The 22368-nt window shown below is 35.5% G+C and overlaps 2 protein-coding genes across 3 annotated transcripts in view; one reads left to right on the top strand and one right to left on the bottom strand.

The window, feature by feature from the left end:
• The window catches only part of LOC115456206, a 29441-nt gene extending 26650 nt beyond the window's left edge, over positions 1-2791 (bottom strand). The window contains exons 1-4 of one of the 2 annotated variants that reach the window (XM_037444803.1): positions 2645-2791; positions 1599-1719; positions 768-878; positions 205-331 (exon numbers count right to left, since the gene is read on the bottom strand). In XM_037444803.1, coding sequence (XP_037300700.1) covers positions 205-331; positions 768-878; positions 1599-1627 — 267 coding nt within the window. In that variant the 5' untranslated portion in view covers positions 1628-1719; positions 2645-2791. The remainder of the gene's footprint in view (positions 1-204; positions 332-767; positions 879-1598; positions 1720-2644) is intronic. The other variant, XM_037444804.1, reaches the window with a different exon arrangement.
• Positions 2792-3364: 573 nt separating this feature from the next.
• Positions 3365-10514, top strand: LOC115456175 (peroxisomal biogenesis factor 19). The gene is made up of 8 exons (XM_030185122.2): positions 3365-3544; positions 5662-5820; positions 5945-5995; positions 6231-6322; positions 6505-6630; positions 7273-7424; positions 7811-7931; positions 8348-10514. The coding sequence occupies exons 1-8, from the start codon at positions 3481-3483 to the stop codon at positions 8453-8455; spliced, it is 873 nt and encodes a 290-aa protein (XP_030040982.1). The 5' UTR covers positions 3365-3480; the 3' UTR covers positions 8456-10514.
• Positions 10515-22368: the final 11854 nt, after the last annotated feature.

Raw genomic sequence — 22368 nt, 5'->3', positions numbered from 1 at the left:
GCCATTTAGTAAAAAGATATCATTATGGTCTAAAAATTCTATAATATGTTTCTATGTATCACTCCACAAGCATCTAACCACTAACGTAAAATGACCCATACCTACTAATGTTATCGTCCTTCATTGTAAAACTATTTAGTTTGACACACTAGTATGTCTACACTACAAGGTGTGAGATTTAATGATCCAATAGTCCAGACTCACAATAGTCGGCAGCCTTTGCGGAGGAGGCGGCGGAAACCACGGCCTGGTGTTGATCTTCACCTTGGTAATCTCGGGCCAGCGTCGTTTAAACCGACGTTTGCGCATCAGCGCCCTATATTCCGCCTCCCTAAAGAGGAAATTCAGAAGAAATTAAGGGGAGGGTTAGACTTAACTGAATCTAAGGATTGATTATTCGAGTGCGTTAAAAACTGCTAATAAGCAATAGCTAAAGAATATGTTACCAGGGATTCAGAAGTTGATCCAGGTGTGTTGAAAGAGATCGCCACAACATTTTGGTGTATGCGTGAGTAAAAGATAAAGTTTCAATTATGTTCACATCTCCAGAAATTAAGTTGGATAATTTTAAGCTTTTGCCGAATCGTTCAATATGTAGAGCACGTATTTAATATACTACTAGTAAACACGGCCACACATTATTTCATGTTGATCAGGAGTAAAAGTATAATCAACGTCATAACCAAAACATCTCTTAGTTTTGTATTGCGTACCTTTCAATCTATTTCTACTACTGGATATTACTTAATATTTAAGCTTTTACTCACTCCCTGGCGATCTGAGACGGTGATTTTTGGACTTCTTCTACCTCTAGGAACTCCTCCCGGACTCCTTTCGTGGTACCCTTCTTGTCCTTCTGAGGAGCATCACCTCCACCACTGGAGAGGTAATATTATTCGTTTTATATCCACGCATAGTCTGGTGGATTCGGTACCCAAGTGTTACATTTGAGCATTATAAAGAAACTATCCTATAACCCGTGGTTGGCATAACTATTACTGATGCATTTAAAATTAAATGGAGCAGTATGAAATTATAAATGTTAGTATTCCGTATTACTGTTCAAATGAATGACCCTGACCACAAGTCCCCTGAGGTTCTGTAAAAGAACCATAACTATATACAAATGTTTATATACACGCGTACATACAAATGCAAACACACAACAATAGTATATCTAATATATCTGTTTTTAAGAATTTCCCGTAAAGGTAATGATTTATTCTCTGCACCATCTATAGTTTGACTAGTAGAGTAGGCCTTCGGCATTAAGTCCGTCTTTATACTCTTACCCCCTTATTCATAAACGTTTTTTATCTAAGGACGGAGTAAAGCTGTGATAAAAAGCCTGTTTCTCAGTGCCCAACGGCACTGAGAAATACACATAGGGCCGTTGTGATTGGTTATTATTGTTGAATTTCAATATTAGTCAATCATAACGGCCCTACGTCTACGCACTGCGAAGACTGCCATACCGTCAGCACTGAGAAACAGACTTGTTATCACAGTCTTACTCGGTCGTTAGATAAAAAACGTCTATGAATAAGGGGGTTAGGATATAAAGTGTAATAAATAAATAAATAATAATTTATACTAACGGCACGTTCTTCTTCGCCTCGGTTGGCATGATTATTCACTTTTTGTTCTATGTAGACTCAACCAACGCTAATATGAGCAAGAATACTTCATTTACGTTACATGAAAACAACTTGTTTATTTCTGGAACAATGGCATTGTTTTTAACACCTACATTGTCAAAAACAGTTATGGCTGAAATAATTTATATAAGTTTTTAAAGACAATTAGCAACAGCACCCTAGTTGTCACAGTTTATTAAAGGCTTCGGGTTAAACTTCCGCTACGAGGTAAACACTCCAAATAGTAATAGTATCATCCCTGTATTTAAACTGTCCAACAGCTACGGGCCTCCTCGACTAGTGAGAGAGTTCAGGCCTTAACATACCACGCTGGCCTCGGGCGGTTTGACAGACTCCACTGTATCACATTCGAAATGATTATGGGGAACTTCAGATATACCTACACCTTTCTCACGATTATCGATATCTACGTACTTCGTACTAGATCTGGCATTCCGAACACCCACTTTGTTCAACTGAATTGTACTGCAATCCAGTTTTGGTTGCCATTTTACTTATACTCTATTTAAAGCGCTGTAGCATTGCATGTTTAAAAAGTTTGGTCAGTTGCCGATTGATGTTTTAGCGCTATAGCGAACTTTCTGACTCCAGATTTTGAACAAATAGTTTATATTATGGACGTTCGTGTCTATAGATGATCACGATGTTTTTCTTCACCGTTAAAGCAAGTGATAATTTACTAAGCATACTCATATAACTTTAGAAGTCAGAGTTGTGTGCCCTTGGGTTTGTAACATGTGACATTCGTCTCGGCAATCTGTTCCAGACCCAACTAAGGTATCAACACTATAATATAGTATAAATGTTTTCTTTATAGGAAAAGTTAAAATTTATAGAATGTATGAGAATTAAAATTTATGAGATGTTTCAGTGATTTGGAAATAGTTTCTGATGAAGTAAGGAGTATAAATGACTTGTTTTACAATAATTCTAGTTATAAATTCAACAGTGGTAGTAAGCTACTTGTAGAAAAAACTCATACTTACTTTATTTTGTCCTTTTTTTTGCTTATTTTTAATATATTTTTTTATGAAAACATTTACCACATATCGTTTTTTGCTTCCATAGGCATTTTTAATTGTGATGACGTTTCACATTTATATTTTTCTAGTCAAATTATTTGAAATTAGAATATTATTCGTATACGGCTAGGATAAAAAAAAAATGTTTAGATACTAGGTATAGATCTCCTTGTTTCAAAAGTAATTCTTTAGGACATAGAAATAATAATGAATGGACAAACTCATTAACAAGAACAAAATAAATAAATCGTAGAAAAAGTCTTATTTAATTTGTTACCTACTAATAATATCAGCTATTGTTAATCTAAGGTGGATTAACTTAATCTTTAATTACGTTAAATGCTAATGTGATTGATAAGATAGTGTACTTTTTATTTGATTTGCGCGCCATTTTCCAATTCATTCAAGTCATATGACTTCAAAGTTACATAATAAAAAACAAGGATCCCAAATGTGTTTTCTCTTTTATTATTCTAAAACTTTTATTTAAATTGATGATGTTATAAAGAGGCAAATAAGAAACTTAAATATCTACGGCGAAATATTAGCGTTAGGAAATCGTTACACAGTCTGGCTTGATGAAATTTCATATAAAATATAATGGAATATAAGATATATTACCTTAGTATCATAACGTTAAATAATACTGTTCAAATGGAGTAATAAAACGCAACCATTCACTCATCTCCATTTTTAATAGTCATTCATTCTTTACGTTGTCATTCAAGAAAATCTGAACCGCTGCTTTTCTTTGTGATATTTTTTACCGTGCTTAAGTAATTTAATTTTAATCAATAAAAATGTCAGAGAAGAAAGAATTGTCGAAAAACGACATGGACCCGGAATTGGACGATTTATTGGACAGTGAGTTTCGTTTTTTTTTCTTTATAAACACAATTCAGGGTCATATTACACAATCTAACCTAATAATTTAGTAATATAGTGCCTATTTAAGTTTCAAAGGTTGTTTGTTTGCATATTAACGTTTATGTTTCATGTGTGGGAAAAAATTCCACTTGTGACGTTAAAACCATGGTCGGAAATGTCCGTTCAATTAGGAAATTTCACGATTTTATATTTTCCGATCAGATAATTAAATTTTGCTAATGATCAGAACATGGGATATTTTGGACACTTATTTAACTTATCATTAGTTATGTATTAGCTATAATTTTCGAAGTTATATGTTTTCATTTTTAATTAACACATGCTTTAAAAGGCAAACATTTGAGGAAACTACCTGTGATCTTAGAATTTTTGAATAAACTTTAATCTTCTGAATTAGGCAACAGTTATGAAAAACCTAACTTCTCTTGTTAGATAAAGCCGGGGACTAGAAGTGAGGCAGCTAATGCAGGGCGTACAGTTACATATTTATAGTGTAGAAACTCAAATAACTAAACTAGTCTTAATAAGATACTTTTATTTATTTATTTATTCCTGACTGTTAACAAAGTTCACAAAATTTCTTTTAAAAACTACACATATAGTTATACTTACTTATGTCATTGTAACTGCTTATAAACACTTGCAGATGTCCCAAAATTTAGAATACAAGAGAAAAAAAAATGTAAAAACTAGTAATATAAAGTCAGTTGTGACACTTATGGTCCACATAACTGCATAGTTTGTATAAAAAGAGCTAGAAAGTTATGTTTTACTGATCCCATATGAGGGTCAACGAGGTTATGGAAATAAATACAATAATTCCTGCTTATGAATTTGATTATCCTATTTATTGTTCTTCAACTACTAAGTAGTTACTGATAACCCTTTGAGAATAACCTTAAAGAGCATAAAATAAAGTCTATTCTTAATTGTCTTTTTGACAGGCCAATAATATATGGGTTGTAAAATAAGTGGATTATTTTTCAGTCCGATTATAGCCAGTTAAGGCAGAAGTTCTTTTAGAAAAGCTCTGTCGTAAGAACTTCAGTGTATATCTGATGTAACCTATATCCTATTTTTATTTTATGATTATACAGTTAGCACACTGTTTGCTTGGGAGTTCCTTAAAATGAAATAGTGAGGCATGTGAATGAAATCCAGAAATAATTTGGGTTTTTGTGCAAATCGTTTCCACCCACATTGTATAATATAATACAAAATGGAATGAAATGAAGAATGACTATTATGTTTCTATTGGTCACAGGTAGGTATGTTATGGGACAGATTTTGTAATTTGTAGTTTACTTCAGGGTGAAATTTTCTAAAGGCAACACAATATATAGGTACTAATATGCATAGATGCAGTTTGCAAATAGTTCTGATGATAATTACATTCAACATAAATACCACATAAAGAAGGTCAGCAGGAATTGGGTTATATGGACCTTTCACCACTGCTATACTCTTATTTCTGTCTATTCTATGTACTATATATTTAAATTAATTCAATTTAATTAATTGGTTTTTCAAGACACAGGCTTAGCCTAATTTGACAACCTCGGGCATTTTTTTGTAATTTTTTTATATTTACTTAAATAAAGATTTTCATTTTCATTCCTGTTGTCAAGCAACATAGTGCAACTGCTGTTATGTTCTTGTTTGAAGGATATTGTAGCTACTAGTGTAATGTGCTAGGCGTAATGGCACTTAACATGTAATGTCCCAGGGTGATGGCCTCATTGCAATGCCAATTAACAAAAGTCCAACTTCACATTTTCATTTTGTATTGTTTTAAATTAAATAATGATTGTCATTGTATTTTAATTAACTGTCAGCGTAACTTGTTTATAACAATGATGCTGCAATATTACTATCTTCATATGAACTTATATTGCATTATTTAAAATCTTAATATGTGTTATTTTCAGTTACTTAATATTTTTTATACAAAAATCTAGCATTATTCAGAATAAGGCAATTGCTACTGAGCAATTATATTAAAAAGTGGTATATAGTCAATTTCAGTAGTAATATTTTAATAATTCGTCTTATCCAAGTCCTTAGAAAAAAATAATTTCACAATTATATCCCAGGTGCTTTGAAAGACATGACGAAGCCTGAAAAGAAGGAAGCCGCCGCAGAAGGTTCTTCCGAGGCTCAGAACATGTGGAGCGAAGAGTTCATCAAGGAGGCAGCGGCTCAGTTCGAGACAAACATGGCAGCCATATTGGGCAGCTTTAGTGGAGTGCCTGGTACGATTTGTTTTATACCAATATCAACCTTAACAACTCATTGCGTCCTTCAACAATTACCAGAATCATAATGGATAGCGGGTTTTATTTAGATGTAATGATTGTTTTTTTTTATTGTTTTCAGAGGACCAAATAACTCAAGAACAGATTGCTCAGACTTTTTCAAAAATGGCTGGTATGTTAACAAACATTATAATTTCTGCGATCTAATGTTTGAGAAATGTTACATGGTTTTTTGTGGCACAAATTCAGACTGAGCTTATAAATACAGAATTAGAAGTGTTACCCTAATTTTATAATAAAGGAAACCAAATTCAATACAATAATGTTTAAATTTTTTTAGACAGGTACAATTTGTGTGTCATAAGAAGAATGTAGCATCATTGTTAACCCCACTATGTGTACTGCAGAAGCCGCAGCGCAGGTCCTGAAGCCCCCGGGTGAAGGTGATCAAGTGGAGCCACCAGTCAATGACCCTGCAGTCAACGACAAGATTGAACAAGTAACATATTTTTATTAAAAATTTATTTTGTGCCTTATTAATATTATTACATAGCACTTTGTTGTTTGTGGAGACACTGTCATACAACTGACATTATACATTATGTTCATTAACTTTACTAAATCCTGTCAATGACTTCTAATTATCCTAATAAGCAAATTCTAAATTATCCAATATTGCAGGTATCAGCAGCAATAACCCAAACCCTTCACAACTTGAACACCAACTCTGAGAATCTTCAGACTCCGTTCAACGAACAGGACCTGGCCAACATGTTCAATAACTTTAATTTAGGAGAGGGTGGACAGGTGGGTGATAAGTCATTTTTTTTAAATTTTATTAACCCAAGTTCTTGCAATCTGCTTGTGTTTAGGCATTAAGTTAAAGGTTAAGGGATTTCGGAATGTCTTGCATGGATAAAGCCCAACTCAGCTTGTCCATTATGCTTATAAAAAAAGTTTTATGGCGATTCACTTTTAATTCTTTGGAAATTGCTGGAGGTTTTACTCAAGCCGCCAGCGCGTGACTTGGAATTCATCGCAATCCGTTTAATGCAAGACTTGAGCTTTTCCACTACGGCCTGCTAAACTATTAATATCTTCAGGTAGCGGTGAAGTTGAATGTTGATGACATAGCATAATGCAATTGTTATCACGCGCAGTATCTTAAACTGAAAGCGTGGTAGGATTTTTGGATAAGAGATGAATACAGTAACCCATAGGTTAATTCCATTACTTCATTAATTTAATGGGATAAAAATGAATGAATCCTGAGACAAGGACTGGCAATAGACTCATCTCCTATATAGCTGGTGAATAGTATGTTTGTTACACCTCTGCTTACCTTAAAATTCTGAAAAGGTCGATACTGTATTCTATAAATCATTAGTTCTCTAGTTGCAAATGTACCTACTGTTTTGAGAATTCGATATAAGAATATATTTTTTACAGGACAGCAACATGTTTGTCCCGTTCATGCAGGGCATGATGCAGTCCCTACTTTCGAAGGAGGTACTGTACCCCTCCCTGAAGGAACTCCTCGACAAATACCCTACTTGGCTTGTTGAGAATAAGGGCAAGATTGAACAAAGCGAGTATGAGAGGTGAGTGTAAAACGTCAATGAGTTGTCAGATTTGAAGTGAGTGCAAATTGCATTTTACATAGAAATCATTTTAAATTTGAACTGTTATATTTATTAGAGGTCTTGTCATTTAAGTTGCCGTAATGCCGTAAAATCGTTTTTTTTTTTCTTTATTGCCTGATCCATACCCAACTTAAAAGGGATTTTTAAAAGCTTTTGAATACAATATTACTTGCCTTTCACTACTATGTTTTTTTGTGGATTTTACTTGGTACTTTTCTTCTCAAGCAATAACCAGCACAAGTGGTAAATAGTTCAGGGTGGTAACTTCTTATTATGTATGTTTGAATATGTTTCAAGACCCACAATCACAAGATCATTATTACAAATTCCTTTTAATGCTGCAGATTCGAAAAACAAGAGCAGTTGATGCAGCAGGTGTGCGCGGAGTTGGAGCCCGAGCAGGAGTCTGACCCCGAGGACGTTAAGAAGAAGAGGTTCGAGAAAGTTCTGGAACTCATGCAGAAGGTAATTCCTGATCCTGTATTACATGAATACAATGTTTCCATCGACCTTTAGTTTAAGCGAATTCCTGAAAAATTACTATCATTAATATGGTACAAAGTCAGCCACTATGGTTGTCATACTACTTTCCTTATGAGGAATGCCTTAAAGAAAATATATTGGTTATCAGTTTAGTAAGAGCAAAGAACTTTGTGGAGCTAATTGATTTTAGATCTAGTAGTACCTCGGATTTATTGTATTATGGCCTACTTTTGAATGACTGGTTAGACCTCCTGACATATGACAGGCTAAAAATAATAAGCAAACCTTGCATCTATTGGTCGCAGCTCTGTCTATCTCATAAGCATTAAACAATGAGTTTGTATGACTGCTGAATTACATAAAAACACCCATTTAAATATATTTTTAAATTATTCCAGATGCAAGACTTAGGCCAACCACCCACAGAGTTAGTGGGCGACATTGGGTCGCCACCACAAGGGTTCGCCCCGCCCGCGGCCAACGACGGACAGTGCAGAATCATGTAGTACCTAAATGTATCGTAGTGACATATGTAAATAAGTACCCGTGCCTGAGTACCCGATTATACCAAAGTACCCGTAAGGTAACGGTACCTTCGATTCAAACGGTACCTTTTGTATATTATAACGGGCGTACGTTTTAAAAAATTTATACACGTTCCTGGTAAATAGGTACCCAAATCTACCATCTATATTGTACAGAATCTAAATTAATCAGTTATCTAAATCGAACCATGCATTTCATGTTATTTAAAATACCTTTATACGCCCAAACGAAGTACCTATATCGTACCAGGCTATATCACACCTCAATATCGATTTAGTATGTATAAGTATTACTTTTCCTACAAGTATCCGCGTAGTACCAAAGTTGCAAGTTCCCACATTGTGCCAGAATATTAACATGAATACCCAAATTTTACCACGGTACCGAATTGGGACAGGTACCAACATGAGGTAGCCTAACCTCCCTACACACTGTGTGGTGCTTAGAGGAAATAACATTAGTGCTTTTTATCTTATGAATATTTTAAACATTTATTATCGATATGCGTAGTACAGTGGTTCTCATTTATTTAGGTGAGTATTTAGAAAAACAAGGGGCTTCTATGTTATAACATTGAATGTTAACAAAAGGGGTATTAGGTTGAGAACTACTAGCTTAGTCCATTTGCATTTTATATCCCATTTAAGGACATTTTGTACTGAAAGTGCGAAATACGACGTGTAAAGACGTCCTATAATGACTAGACAAGCATATCGTTAGTGACGAAAGTATCGTGTAACGTTAAAATTACAATAACTAAATTGACATGTGATCACGTTATGAGATTTTGGTCGCCAAAAACGCGACGTTATATGACGTCTTTTATTGTGAAAGTTGCCCGTTTTGTACTGAAGTATTAATGAGATAAATGGTGTTTCAGCGTTGTTATTTCTATGTTTTGATTCGATTTTTTGTGAATTTTTAATGTGTTATGGTATTTGCATTTTCCGTACATATTATTTTGTTACTGAGGTTGCCAATGATATTAATTCCCACAATATTTGATCCTTTGCGGAGTGTGGTGCATGAGACAGGCAGGTTTAATTGTAAACTCCATCCAGAAATACGTCTCTTCGTGATTGTCAGAAAATTAAATGATACCTATTTATAAAAATTATAACATTTTCAACTGATTAAAATGTAAAAATGAATATAACTATTTTAATCAAATAAAGATTCGCTATTGGTCTATTGACAGCATATTCGGGCTCTAAAATCTGTTTGAATCTGGATTTTCCAGCTGCCCAGGTTGAAAAAATCAATCTAGTGAAATCAAATTTGAATGAGTTTTTAATTCGAAACTTACAAACAGATTTTACGGTAGACTCGCTCACATTGGAAGGGCAATGCTCGGTGTACTTTGACGCAAATTTGCACCTTACTCCATCATGAACAGCCGTGAGCTTATGTATTATACGGATTGTGCCAAAGATTGTAAACTCTAATGTATGATGGCGAAGGAAAATATTCGTATGTATTTATTTTCAAGTCCGAATCGCGTACGATTCGATCATTTTGGTCTTGGGACGGTGGCAATGATTACTATTAATTAACAATTCGTACTATATTTATAACTTTGAATAGCGCTGTATAAAATTACCTTACTGTCGGGCATAGGTCTAACTGCCCTCCTTGCTAGAGGATAACGCGACGTCATTGTACGTTGCTGGGAAATTCTTCACATAGCTTCGCGGGTACATGCATGCATGCAAGATTACGAAACTCACTACTTAGTACCTGTTAGGTACTGACACTTAATATCTAACGCAAAGCATCACAGCAATGTCCAACACTGGAGCTATGATGCAGTCTGTTTTTGACATACGCCACCGTACGGACCCGACTCGGTCATGTGGCAAAGTGAATAAAGTGTATTGGTAATATGGTTATGTCATGTTCCTGTTTACCCCACAGGTGGACTAGCGTTTTACCGCAATGTGGCGGCACAAATATTATTTATAAAATGTATTGTATTTATTAGCTATTCAGTTGTTTTTGAATAAAATTGATTTAGTTGAATTTATTTTCTTATTATGCACCCTTTTGTGGTTCCTATGGTATCACAACTTGGACGGTTTGCTGGATTGTTTACTCATTCTAAGTTGCATTAGGTGGAGATTGGAATGTAAAGAAGAAATTAGTAAGACCGTCATAATAATAGCGACCATAGAAATATACTTACGTCTCTTGTCTAGAAACATTTATTGTATCCACCAATGATTTATTTATTGTGCAAGGCCAAAAATATATTATATCGTAATTCGAATAATTTTTATATCCCTTACATGACTAAAGTCTATGCAGGCGATAATTTTTTTTTGCTTCCGCCATTCAGCCGGATTTTCCCAGCCTTGTAGTCCTTGCTACGGCCGTGAAAGTAAACAGGTTTTCTGAAAACGTAAAATGAAAGAGGCTGTGATATAACTAACTTGCTTTGGTATATAACTTGGTGTTAATATTTTTTTTGTTTATTTTTATTACTTTGAATGACAAGACGAGCTTACCGTTCGTCTGGTGGTAAGCGATACGCCCATAAACAGTAGTAACACCATCCAACACCTTGAATTCAAAGTATTGTTTGGTATTCCACTGCGCTCCCCATCCTGAGACATGAGATGTTTTTTTTTTTGGGAACTGCCGCGGTTTTCACCAGCGGTACCCTGCTAACGATGTACAAGCAATCCCCGTCTTGGCAACCACAGCAGTCCCAATGAAGATTTGGTAGGCCCTACCGCTATCACTGAGGGTGCCAGCGGACGGTACGTTGGCAGCCCGCAGCTATTCGGTCACAGGGCCCGAGAGGAAGAAGGACGGGGATAGAGGGAAGGAAGAGAAGAGGAAGGAGGAGCTTTGTTAGGATGGTTGGAAGGGAGAGAGGAGAGATGTTCGCGAACCCTTATAGGCCTCGATGTGTATTTGGCAAGTGGTATACACATTACACTATGTGCCTAGAGTCGCGACATAATGTTCCCCCGTGCATGGGCGTGCATTCGGTATGAAGACCGAGCGCACAAGAATTGCCTCAGGGGGAGACATGAGATGTTAAGTCATCATGTCCAATAGTTACTCTGACTAAAATGTCTTTCAAACCGGAACACAAGTGACTACACACTGTTGCTTGGCGGCAATAATTATTGACATATATACTATTAGCACGCTCATATTTTTTGCTTAACGCGTTCTTTGTTTATTGATTCACACACATATTCTAACGACGCTCTATTTTACGAGCAGGCGTGGCGGTTGTAAACTTACTGACGAAACTATTCAGTCGTATAAAAAGAGTGTAAAGTCCAAGTCATCAGTCCTTAATCGTTGATGTCTCATCATCTCTCATTGACTGTCCTGAGCCGAGGTTCGTAACCCTTTAGGGGGAGCTCTCAGCATGGTCACTGAATTTTCAAGGGTTGCGAGCGCTTAGTGTTCGTCCAAAAGTTCGGTGTGTTTGTATAAGCCGACCCTTGTCAGGCTAACAAACTTCGTACAACAAAAACAGTCATCGGTGAATTGTTCGCTTTTAGAAGCTTTATACCAACGAGTTCTTTCGACATAATGCCAGTCACTAACTAAACAGCGCCATCGAAGCAATTGCTAAAACTCGTAGCTTGGTTATTTAGGACACTTGAAATAAATAAAATCATTAATTATGCAGTTATCATAATCTTAGTTATTTAAACATCATATCGTCGAAATAGTCAGACAACAACCTCCGTGGGAGTGTTAATTTGCACTAGTTATATTTTCAATGTAGCTTACTGACAGCTTTATTACTTTGTAACCATTGTTACTTGCAGTACCTAGATGTATTTAAAATATAGCTTACTGACAGCTTTATTGCATTATAGCTACGGATTTTCTGTTGGTGGGACATTTGGCGGGAACAAACAAAAAGTCGCCAAATTAACGAAAAGACCATGCGAGGCTTTTAAATGCAAGGGTTTTTCTAGTGTTGGCAAACACGTTTAAGGATGAATACCACCGCCTCCCTACTAGCTTCGCTCACGTTTGCAACTACCTAAATTATGCCAATAAGTATACAGCACGTCTAAATTGCACGTCAATGTACGACTAGATAATCTCTAAAACTACAATATCGCTAATGGTGAGAATGTATTGTGATAATAACTGCGCCACGCGACGTTTTGTGAGACCATTACGATATGCAATAAAAGTCAATAGGACTGAATGTTTTATTTGTTATGCTACAGTCCGTGTTTCCCCGAGATTACAAGGTTTGATTGCGGTTAGCGCGCGTCATATTAATAAAAAGAACGAAAACTTTCCGCCAATGCGTAGGATACGGGTCGTTAGACGAGGCAAGATGCTGTCCCAGCGAAAGCGAATAATGGTGCAAAAGGAGACGCTGATAATTTACAAATAATATTAAATTAATACATAATATATTTATAGTTTAAGCACCTAAATAAATAATGAAAATTAACTCAAAGTAAGACAGCGTTCGAAGTGTACCTAATTGTTAAAATCGTTATGACTGAAGACGAATTGTACCTAATTGTTAAAATCGTTATGGATGGATAGGAGAGTCATGGCATGGCGACTCGGCAATAGTCTAGGGATGTCAAGTCTCTCGTTGGACAGTATAGCCACGATTACTTATAGCTTTTGCCCGCAGCTCCGCCCGTGTGAAAAACTTTTTCCGGGATAAAAGTTCCGCTTTATAATATTTTCCCGAGATAAAAAGTAGCCATTGGTACTCAGGAGTAATTTAGCTTGCAATTAGTGACAAATTTTTCAAAATCGGTTCAGTAGTCCCAGACATTAGCCTCTACAAACCCCCAAACTATTCCTCTTTATAATATTATATATATATATCGAAAAAAATCGCTTAGTATAGGACAGTCCGCTTACAAGTCGACACAAACCCGTTCTTTAGTTAATTCTGTAGTAATGTATATTAAGGTTTCCGTCAGCTAAGCTCAAGATACCTAAACATAAAATATCAAGTAAATATAGGTTGTTGAAGGACGTTAACTCTAAGAATTAAATATGTAGTTATGATCGGTTTTGTCTGTTACTTAAAAACTATGACGAACTTTAATGTTTCGAATGACATATAAGATATAGATTGGAAGAATGTATCCAGTTTTATAATTACACCGTATACAACATGCCCTTTGCCAGAAAAAAAGTAAATGAATATTGTAGCGATAAATCTGTTGCTCGGATATGTCATTCCCTTTCATTTGAAACGTTAGAGAATGTTATTGATTCCTTCCTAACCTTAACTACGGCAGGAAATTTCACCGGAGATCAGCCAAGCACGCAGGACATATTATAATGCACAAGTCGCAATACACAGTTGCACTCCTTGTTCCTTTACTCTTATAGTCTGGTGAGACGTCTCCGACATGACCGGAGAAAGATCAGGCGCAGCACCAACGGCTTTACGTGCTTTCCAAAGCACGGCGGATAACACCGCTAACTTCCTGACTCCGAGCAGCGACTGAGTAATTTTTTAAGATGGAAAACCCAGTCACTATTATTTTTCGCCGACTCGGGATTCGAACCCAAGACCTTAGCGCGATAGTTGTACTCGTACAGTGTTCAATAATAACTAGGTAACCGAGGCAGTCAAAGCAGATTTCAGCGATTGTAGAAAGACAACTTGTCTTCCACCTCAGGTTATGAGACTTAAAGACGCTGATGAGTGAAGCGCAGTGTCAATAATTTAAGACCTAATATTTTGATGTGGAGTTTATCACCGAGTATATGATTCTCGTTCATCTTATGAGTCACTTATATAAAAAAGTTAAAAATAAAAACATACACAGCATCATGCTATTTTCATTTTTCAAGGGTAAGCAGAGATGTAACAACCGTCCCATGTAATAGGCGATAGACTACTGCCATGTAACGGATACATTACCAAATTGTACTGATACTGAGCAGAAAGACAGAGCAGAGATATTGTAGCCAGTGTTACTACTGGACATAATAAGACTTAACATCGTATGTTTCAGGATAGCGAGGCAGTGGAATACCAAACAATACTTTGTAATTCAAGGTGGTGGGTGGCGTTTCTACTATCTTTGGTCGTATCGCTTGCCATCAAGAGGACGGCAAGCTCGTCTCGTCATGCAATGCAATAAAAAAATACCCAACATCACTGCCCGATCTTATTCGAACGCGAAACCTCACCGAAATAGTATCGCGCATGTAATATAACTATAAAACAAATTAATAAATTTTGTTTACATAAATATTCAACAGGTAACTGTCTACAATACAAACCTTTGTCCATTGATACAAATGTTAAATTGGCATAGCACAAGTAAGGACCGTTATGACTTTTTATACTTTTGGAAGGTATGTTATGTCACCGACTTTTAAAAATATTTTAAGTTTAAAATAACCAATCTTTTAAAGGTCGTCTGTTGACGTACGAATGCGCGATAAAAAATGGTTTACCAGGTAGATAAGTAAAATAAGGAAATGGTTAATATCAATAACATTGTTATTGTACGAAAATAGATTTCATATATTATTATATAATCAAAAAGCGAAGATTACTCTGCAAATCTATGCGGCACTATTTTATCCTTCCCAATTAAGTAGACGAGCAAGTTTCTTGGCTGGTAAGTATTACTTGTTAGTATTTCAGTAGTTACAAACAAAGAGAATTGTGCACTTTGCTAAAAGAATCATGTGACGGAACAAAGCTTGGCGGTCAACTACTTTTATTTTTTTATTTTTTTTTTCATTTGGAAAGCCAGTCATTATTTACATACTTAATATCATTGACGTATATTCTTAAATATCGATGCTTAATATACTTTTTTTATTATTAAATAATTGCTTACGTACAACCATGCGAGTTAATGACTGCCTTGTTATGCGTGCGCGGTACGACTGTCCCTAAGATCTCGGATTCGGAATCTGCGTTGAACAGTGACTTTGGGATTTCTGCTAAATACCAGCCTAGAGTCTGGAATTTGTTCTCTATATGGCGATAGGCTCGCTTCCTATCTCGAAATAGGACAGATGAGTGCGGATGCCGACAGGGTGAGTAGATGTAATTAAAAAAGATGCTTTTATCCTTCCTCGGGTTCATGCATTAGTATTCTATACCAAATTTCATCAAGTTCCGTCCATCGATTCAGCCGTAAAAGCATAAGAACCGTAGAGATAATTGCTATCGCATTTACATATTATATAGATTATAGTAAGCACTGATATTCATTGATCCTAAAGGCTCCGCCACCACATGAAACCTGCTTTGCTAAAAAGGCTTTAAGGCACTTCCCCGACCTTGAGCAATTCGTTCCATACTTGACGTCGTGTGTGCTTCGAGCGGGAATATACAAAGATGTAGAGTAACTTCGACGTAAAATAAATTTTTGATATTTTATAAAATTTTAATTACCTATATATTCATTATTAACTTGTTAATAGTATTGATAAATAAAAAAATACCACATTATAAACAAAGCAAAGATAACGTATTGAAAAATATTGTGTATTTTTATTGTAAATTTCGAATTCATAGCTTTTAAAAATATGCCTGATAAGCCGTTTTACTTAGGAAAACGCTTTGAAACTAAGTATACGTTGTGTGCCTTGGGCCTGCATTTCGCACAGACGCCTCATAAATTACCTTTTTTGTCTCCTCTCATAATTGTGGAAAACTGTACCATTTCGTTACGTCAATCTATAGAAAAAAAACATTTTCATATAACTTTTTCATGCTTATTGATAAGGACAAAGCCGTGTTACCGATCTAAGTCTGTCTCATAAATGGCATATTATGTTCAGCATCGATTAAATTTTCCGTTAATTAAAATAAACTATAGATAATGAATGTGTCGAGATCCTCAGATAACATTGAAATTATTTCAAAGAATTGATTATTTTCTTTACTTTGTAATACTGTAGGATAAAGTTTACTATAATTTATAAATAATAATGATTTATGAATAAGACCAGTAACTATGGATACACGTGACGATCATTGCTAACCATTAAGTGACCTATTTACTCGTTGCCAACCTTTTCTATAAAAATAATCTGTGTTATACAGTCTTACTTATAAACTTGTTTTAACTATAAGAGGTGTTTAAGAATTGTTTAAATAGCTGTCAAAAACGTCACCGGTTTCCTATTTAAAACCTTATTAAGCCGTCCAGCATAATGGACAATATTTACCTCAACGCAACGTTTTCTATGGAATGTGCCGCCTAGCAGGTTCGGTATACTTATCCTTTTTTTTATCTGCACGGCAGTTACTCTATTGCTACTATTGGTAGGTGGAATACGGTTCAGAAGTGCTGACTGACTAGATATGACTGTCTCTCGCCAGCCCGCATAATTATGCCGTGGTCGAAACCTGTGGAAACCATGAAACGCGACACACTTACTTGTGTCACTATGGCGGGATTTTACACCTTGTGCGGTGATCGATATAAGCGAGGATGCAATATACAACCACCAACAACCAACCGCAATACCAAAAAAAGGCGTGAACCGTGACCTACTCGTACATCTTAACCGGTTTAACCAGGTACACCTTTAAATTAATAATAATAAATGAATTTACTCGGAATCTTATATAACAATGACAGTCCACAGGGGCGGCATAGGCATGCCGTCTATAGGGGTGAATCCGTCTTTTTGCAAATACGGGCGTTCTATTCGAAGGACAGCTTCGACAGCCATATAGGTAAGAGACTCAAAAACTCCCCTATTTACCTATACAGCTATCAAATCATGTTGGTTACATGTATTTATTAATGCAGTACATGTGTAATTTTACACTTTACCAATTTAATGTCTAACTGTCTTCTGTACCTCTTGAATAAAATAAAATAAAGCTGTCCTTCGATTAGAACGCTCGTAATACCAAAAAGACGGATTAGGCCCGAACAGAACAGGGCCTCTTAACCTTGGTTAACTTAATATTTAAAAAAGGTTTACGGCCGCGGGCTCCTAACCTAGGTTGTATTATAGAAGTCAGTGTTCCACATTTTAACTATGATTTCTGGGACACAATAATAATATCAAGTAGGTACATGTTACAGGAATAACAAAAAATATAATTGAAGTTTCATGTATTCGTGTTAATATTAATCAGCGATTATAAAAACTTGCGTTGTTTATAATTAATAATTACGGTTCGGGTCAAAGGACACAAACTATATTCCGATTTACTTATTATATTCATAAACTTTTTTATTGGTGTTACAGCATAAATATTACTTTATACAGCATGTTTATTGCAAGTGGGTAACATGATGGTAACTGATTACCATCGCTCGAGAACACCCACGTTGTAAGGATTTTGAGTGTATTGCCGACTTCCAAAAAAGACGTCGTGATTGAGTAAGGATGTTTTTTATTTGCGTCGATCTCAACTTCACAACACTGTTTTGCAAAGTCAGTTTTCCGTAAAATCGTATAACTCTGCGACTCTTCATTTGTGCTCCAGGCAGAACTATCTACAGCATGTCCTAACAAATTATTACTAATCAAAATATGAATTCAGTATACGCTACTAAAGAGCGGCGAAAGCCTAGTTAGGTGTGGTACGCACTGCCGAGACGAATGTCCGTAGGTTCAAATCCTAAGGATACGCATCTCTGACTTTTCTAAATTTATGCGTGTATTTGTGAATTATCACTTGCTTTAACGGTGAAGGAAAACATTGCGAGGAAACCTGCATACTTGAGAAGTTCTCTATAGGAATTTTGAGTGTGAGTGTTACCAATCCGCATTAGGCCTACATGGTGGACTAAGGCCTAATCCTTCTCAGTAGTGGAGGAGGCGCGTGCCCAACAGTGGGACAGTATATAATACAGGGCTGATATTATTATTATATAACCGTCACACACTTAAAAACAAATCTAATGAAACTCGAGAAAGCCCTGAAGCTTGAGAAGTACTAAGACACTCAGTAATAGCTCTTATTTTAACTTCCGCATATTGCATATTAATATAATTACTAAATATAATGAAGATATCTGATGACTACGTAATGAGCGTGGTTCAGTACCATCTATTATCTGTAATTAAAAGTTCAGGGAGATATCGCTTCTATTACTACAGGCTTACCTTCAGGCGACTGTTTTTACTTGGTGGATAATAACTGATATTAAAACGTCAGTTGTTTCTATATTTTAGAGCATTTACGCAAAATTATAAAGGTTTAAGCCTACGTGTCATATAAGCGTCTACATGTTTCAAATACAGCGAAGTAGCACAATTAATGGTGCCTTCTGCAGAGGCCCTAAGCTCTCCACTAAGTACTGAGTGTTGTCTGAATGATTTAGAAGTTATATAACCTGCGCTTCTATATCTGAGAGAATAAGTTTTTTCTTTATTTGATCTGTAAGCGTAATATTATGTGCGTCGGTAAATATCCATGTCACAATTAATAAGGACATACGTTCTTAAACTCAACAGTAGATGTTTCAAAAACTGAACAACAAGCTTTATAAAACTAAGCATTATAATTTTTTTAAAAGGTCGACATAGGAATCGAATTGAAGGCCTAACCGGTTTCACAAGCACAGCCTGCCACTACACCTAAGAGGCGGTTTCTTAAAATTTGCAATATTAAAATTGCAATATTTATGGCCACTGTGAGGTCCCATGCAACAACCGGTATTCAGCGGGTCAAGTTGAACTGGATTCGATTCTTGTAAACGCGCCGCAATTATTCAGACATGTTTCTAGAATACATCGAACAACGGTTCCGAGTTCGACATCAATTATGAGATTGCCAAAAAGGCAATATTGATAGGTGTGATAGATTTTTATAAATAACTAGCTGACCCAGCGAACTTCGTACCGCCTAACAATCGATTCTTTAATTTTTTATGACCAGGATACCGGGTCAGCTAGTAAGATAAAAAAAAGAAATTTGATAAGTCAACAATTACATTATGTCAAAAAATAAAAATTATATAACACGTAACATTTTTCCGTCGTATAGATATTGACAAATATTGACATTAATATTCATACGATACTAACGTCACTCAATTGTTTTGCCTTCCCGAAACCCATCCACTAACACTTAAACTTTATATTATGGTATTAAAGTTCAAATCGACTCGTAAGTATTATTACGAATCTTTTGTATGGGAACATAGAAAAGTGTTGTTTTTAGACTTTTTTAGGCAATTTTTAATTTTTTCTCTCCGTAAGAACCATCCTCGTAGTTCAAGGAATATTATAAAAAAAGAATTAGCGAAATCGGTTCAGCCGCTCTCGTGATTTTCGCTTAGCAAGACATTCAGCGATTCATTTATGTATTATAGATATTATGGTCATATCTTTATCTCTAGAAGGTAGAGGTACAGACGACTGAGTCGATATTTCTTTACATTGGGGACCACTGTTATTATGTAAAAGCCTTTTATATTACCTGTGCCGGGATTAGAAATACGAATTATTGCTAACTGAGTTACCCCTAATGGTCAGGTTAGGTCTTTATTCTATTGCATTTACTACTGGGGTACTCTGAGGTAGGGTATCTAGAAAAATGGAAGTTTGGTACCATATAGCCGTTAAAATAATACTGTCATTAAGATACAATCACGAAATTCATATGCCATGATTATTCTCAACCATTTGTTACATCTCCTACCCTCGACCTCGAGGCAATTCTTTTGCGCTCGTCCTCAAACCTCGCGTTTCACATACGTACACATTGAACTGTGTGGGTACACTGCTTGGTAGTATCACATTGAGGTCTATACGGACCTGCAAACATTTTCCCATCTTTTTCCTCCTCCTCCATCCTGGGAACTTTGTTTCCTTACCCCACCCTTCCATTACCTTCAAAACTTATTTTGTTTCTTTCTTTCAAACTGATACTAATAATATAATTCCTGTCGTCACAATTCTATTTTTTCTGAATGTAGAATATTATTTAAAGATTTTGTTTCAAGTTAACCTTATTTGTAAAAACCTATGACGCACGAAATATGTTTAGGACTTATTGTTAATAAAAAAGGCTATGTTTTAACACAGTTTTGACGCTATAATGAATGACGCAGACCCTGGAAAATGATTGTTTTAAATACAATGACAAGATGTGCTCCTTATGGTGAACGCCATGGCTGTTTACAAATTGTAACATTAATAACAACAATAACACCTGCCTTTAAATACTAAGTATAAAATTAATACTGCCTATTGCTGACCACAAGCTTCTCTACTACTTAAAGGGATTAGTCTTAGGACCTTAATCTGGTGGTAAGTCTCTCATATGTGAGAGTCCGCCTGGGTATGTACCACCAAAATGTCTATTTTTGCCGTTAAGCAGCAGTGTTTAGTCACTGTTGTGTTACGGTTTGAAGGACATTGTAGCTAGTGTAACTATTGGACATAATAAGACTTAACATCTCATGTCTTAGGATGGCGAGCGCAGTGGAATACCAAACAATACTTTGTAATTCAAGGTGTTGGAGGGTGTTTCTACTGTTTATGGGCGGTCGCATCGCTTAACATCAGGCGAACGGCAAGCTCGTCTCGTCAATCCAAGCAATAAAAAAAAGAAAGGAAAAGTCTACCACGCTGGCCTAGTGCGGATTGGCAAACTTCATATACCTTCGAAATTCTGATGAGAATTCTATGGCATGTCAGTAAGTTTCCTAATAGAAAATTTTATAATATTTTGGTATAAATCATTTGCATTTATTAATTAACTCTTAATCATAATAAAGTAAATTTCCAAACTAATTACACAACAACATATTGCATACATATTGCTCTTAAAATTATTATTGGTATTTTCATTTTAAATATTAAAAAAATCCTAAATTGATTTTTAAAGATTATTTGTAAATCTTTGCATGTTCCTGCCGTAACTCGTATGCCAAAATTGTATGGAACGAATATTCAAGGCCATTTGCTTGCGGGCAGATCTTAAATCAGGGAGATGGACTGACACAGGAGAGCTCTAATATATATTGCAATAACTAAAATAACATATTATAAATCACAATATCTTGTACCAGAAAACAGTTATCCTTAATGTAGGATAATTGGTGTTTGGTATATCCGTCTATGTTTGTCTATAAATAAAAAAAAACTGTTAGGCCTTCCGGCGACCGGCACGTCCCAAATATAAAGGAATCTAGGTGTATAATCTAAGGAAGTGTCTAAGGAATATATAAAAAAAGCAATATAGTAAGCAAGTACTCAAGTTTCATTTCTAATATATATTTGCACATACAATGGCATTGAAATAAAAGTAAGTGCAAAGGTCAAAAAGATGGAAGTATTGTTTATTTATTTATTTATTTACACTTTATTGTACACCATGGATAAAAATAATGTAAGAAGAAAAGAGAAAAAAGTACAAATGGCGGTCTTATCGCACAATTTTTGTTCTCGTCCCGTTCAAAAAATGAATTATAATATTTGAAAATTGATTATTATTTTAAATAATAAATAGCTTTTATTAACTAAGAACTAAAATGGCATTCATGGAATATCATTTGATCAGAATTTCTCTCTTCCTAATTGAGTCGTCCTACTGCCCATAGCCAGTAGAAGGATTAAAATTAATATAAGATGACTAGGCACAATTCGTAATTATGCTATGGGTAAAGATCAGTTAATTCGACAGCGTGCAATTACTATAATAATTACAACTGCACGCATGCTTGAGCACATCAGATGGCGTCGTAATTATCGCAAGCAGTTTCGTAATGCCCAAAACAAATAAGCGTGGAGATGGTATGAAATTTTTGAACAATTACCTTTAGCAATTTCTTACGCAAGCCTTTGGTGTAAGTTTTTGTACTAGAGAATAGAGATGCTTGATTGTAATATGATAAGATCACGTTTTATCGTCGAAAGGTTAGGCAGAGCAGCAACTACTACACTGTTTCGTCACCATATCCAT

Source organism: Manduca sexta, chromosome 28, assembly GCF_014839805.1.
Source record: "Manduca sexta isolate Smith_Timp_Sample1 chromosome 28, JHU_Msex_v1.0, whole genome shotgun sequence".
Classification (NCBI taxonomy): Eukaryota; Metazoa; Arthropoda; class Insecta; order Lepidoptera; family Sphingidae; genus Manduca; species Manduca sexta.
The sequence above is the reverse complement of the archived record's forward strand: the minus strand, read 5'-3'. Positions and strand labels throughout refer to the sequence as shown.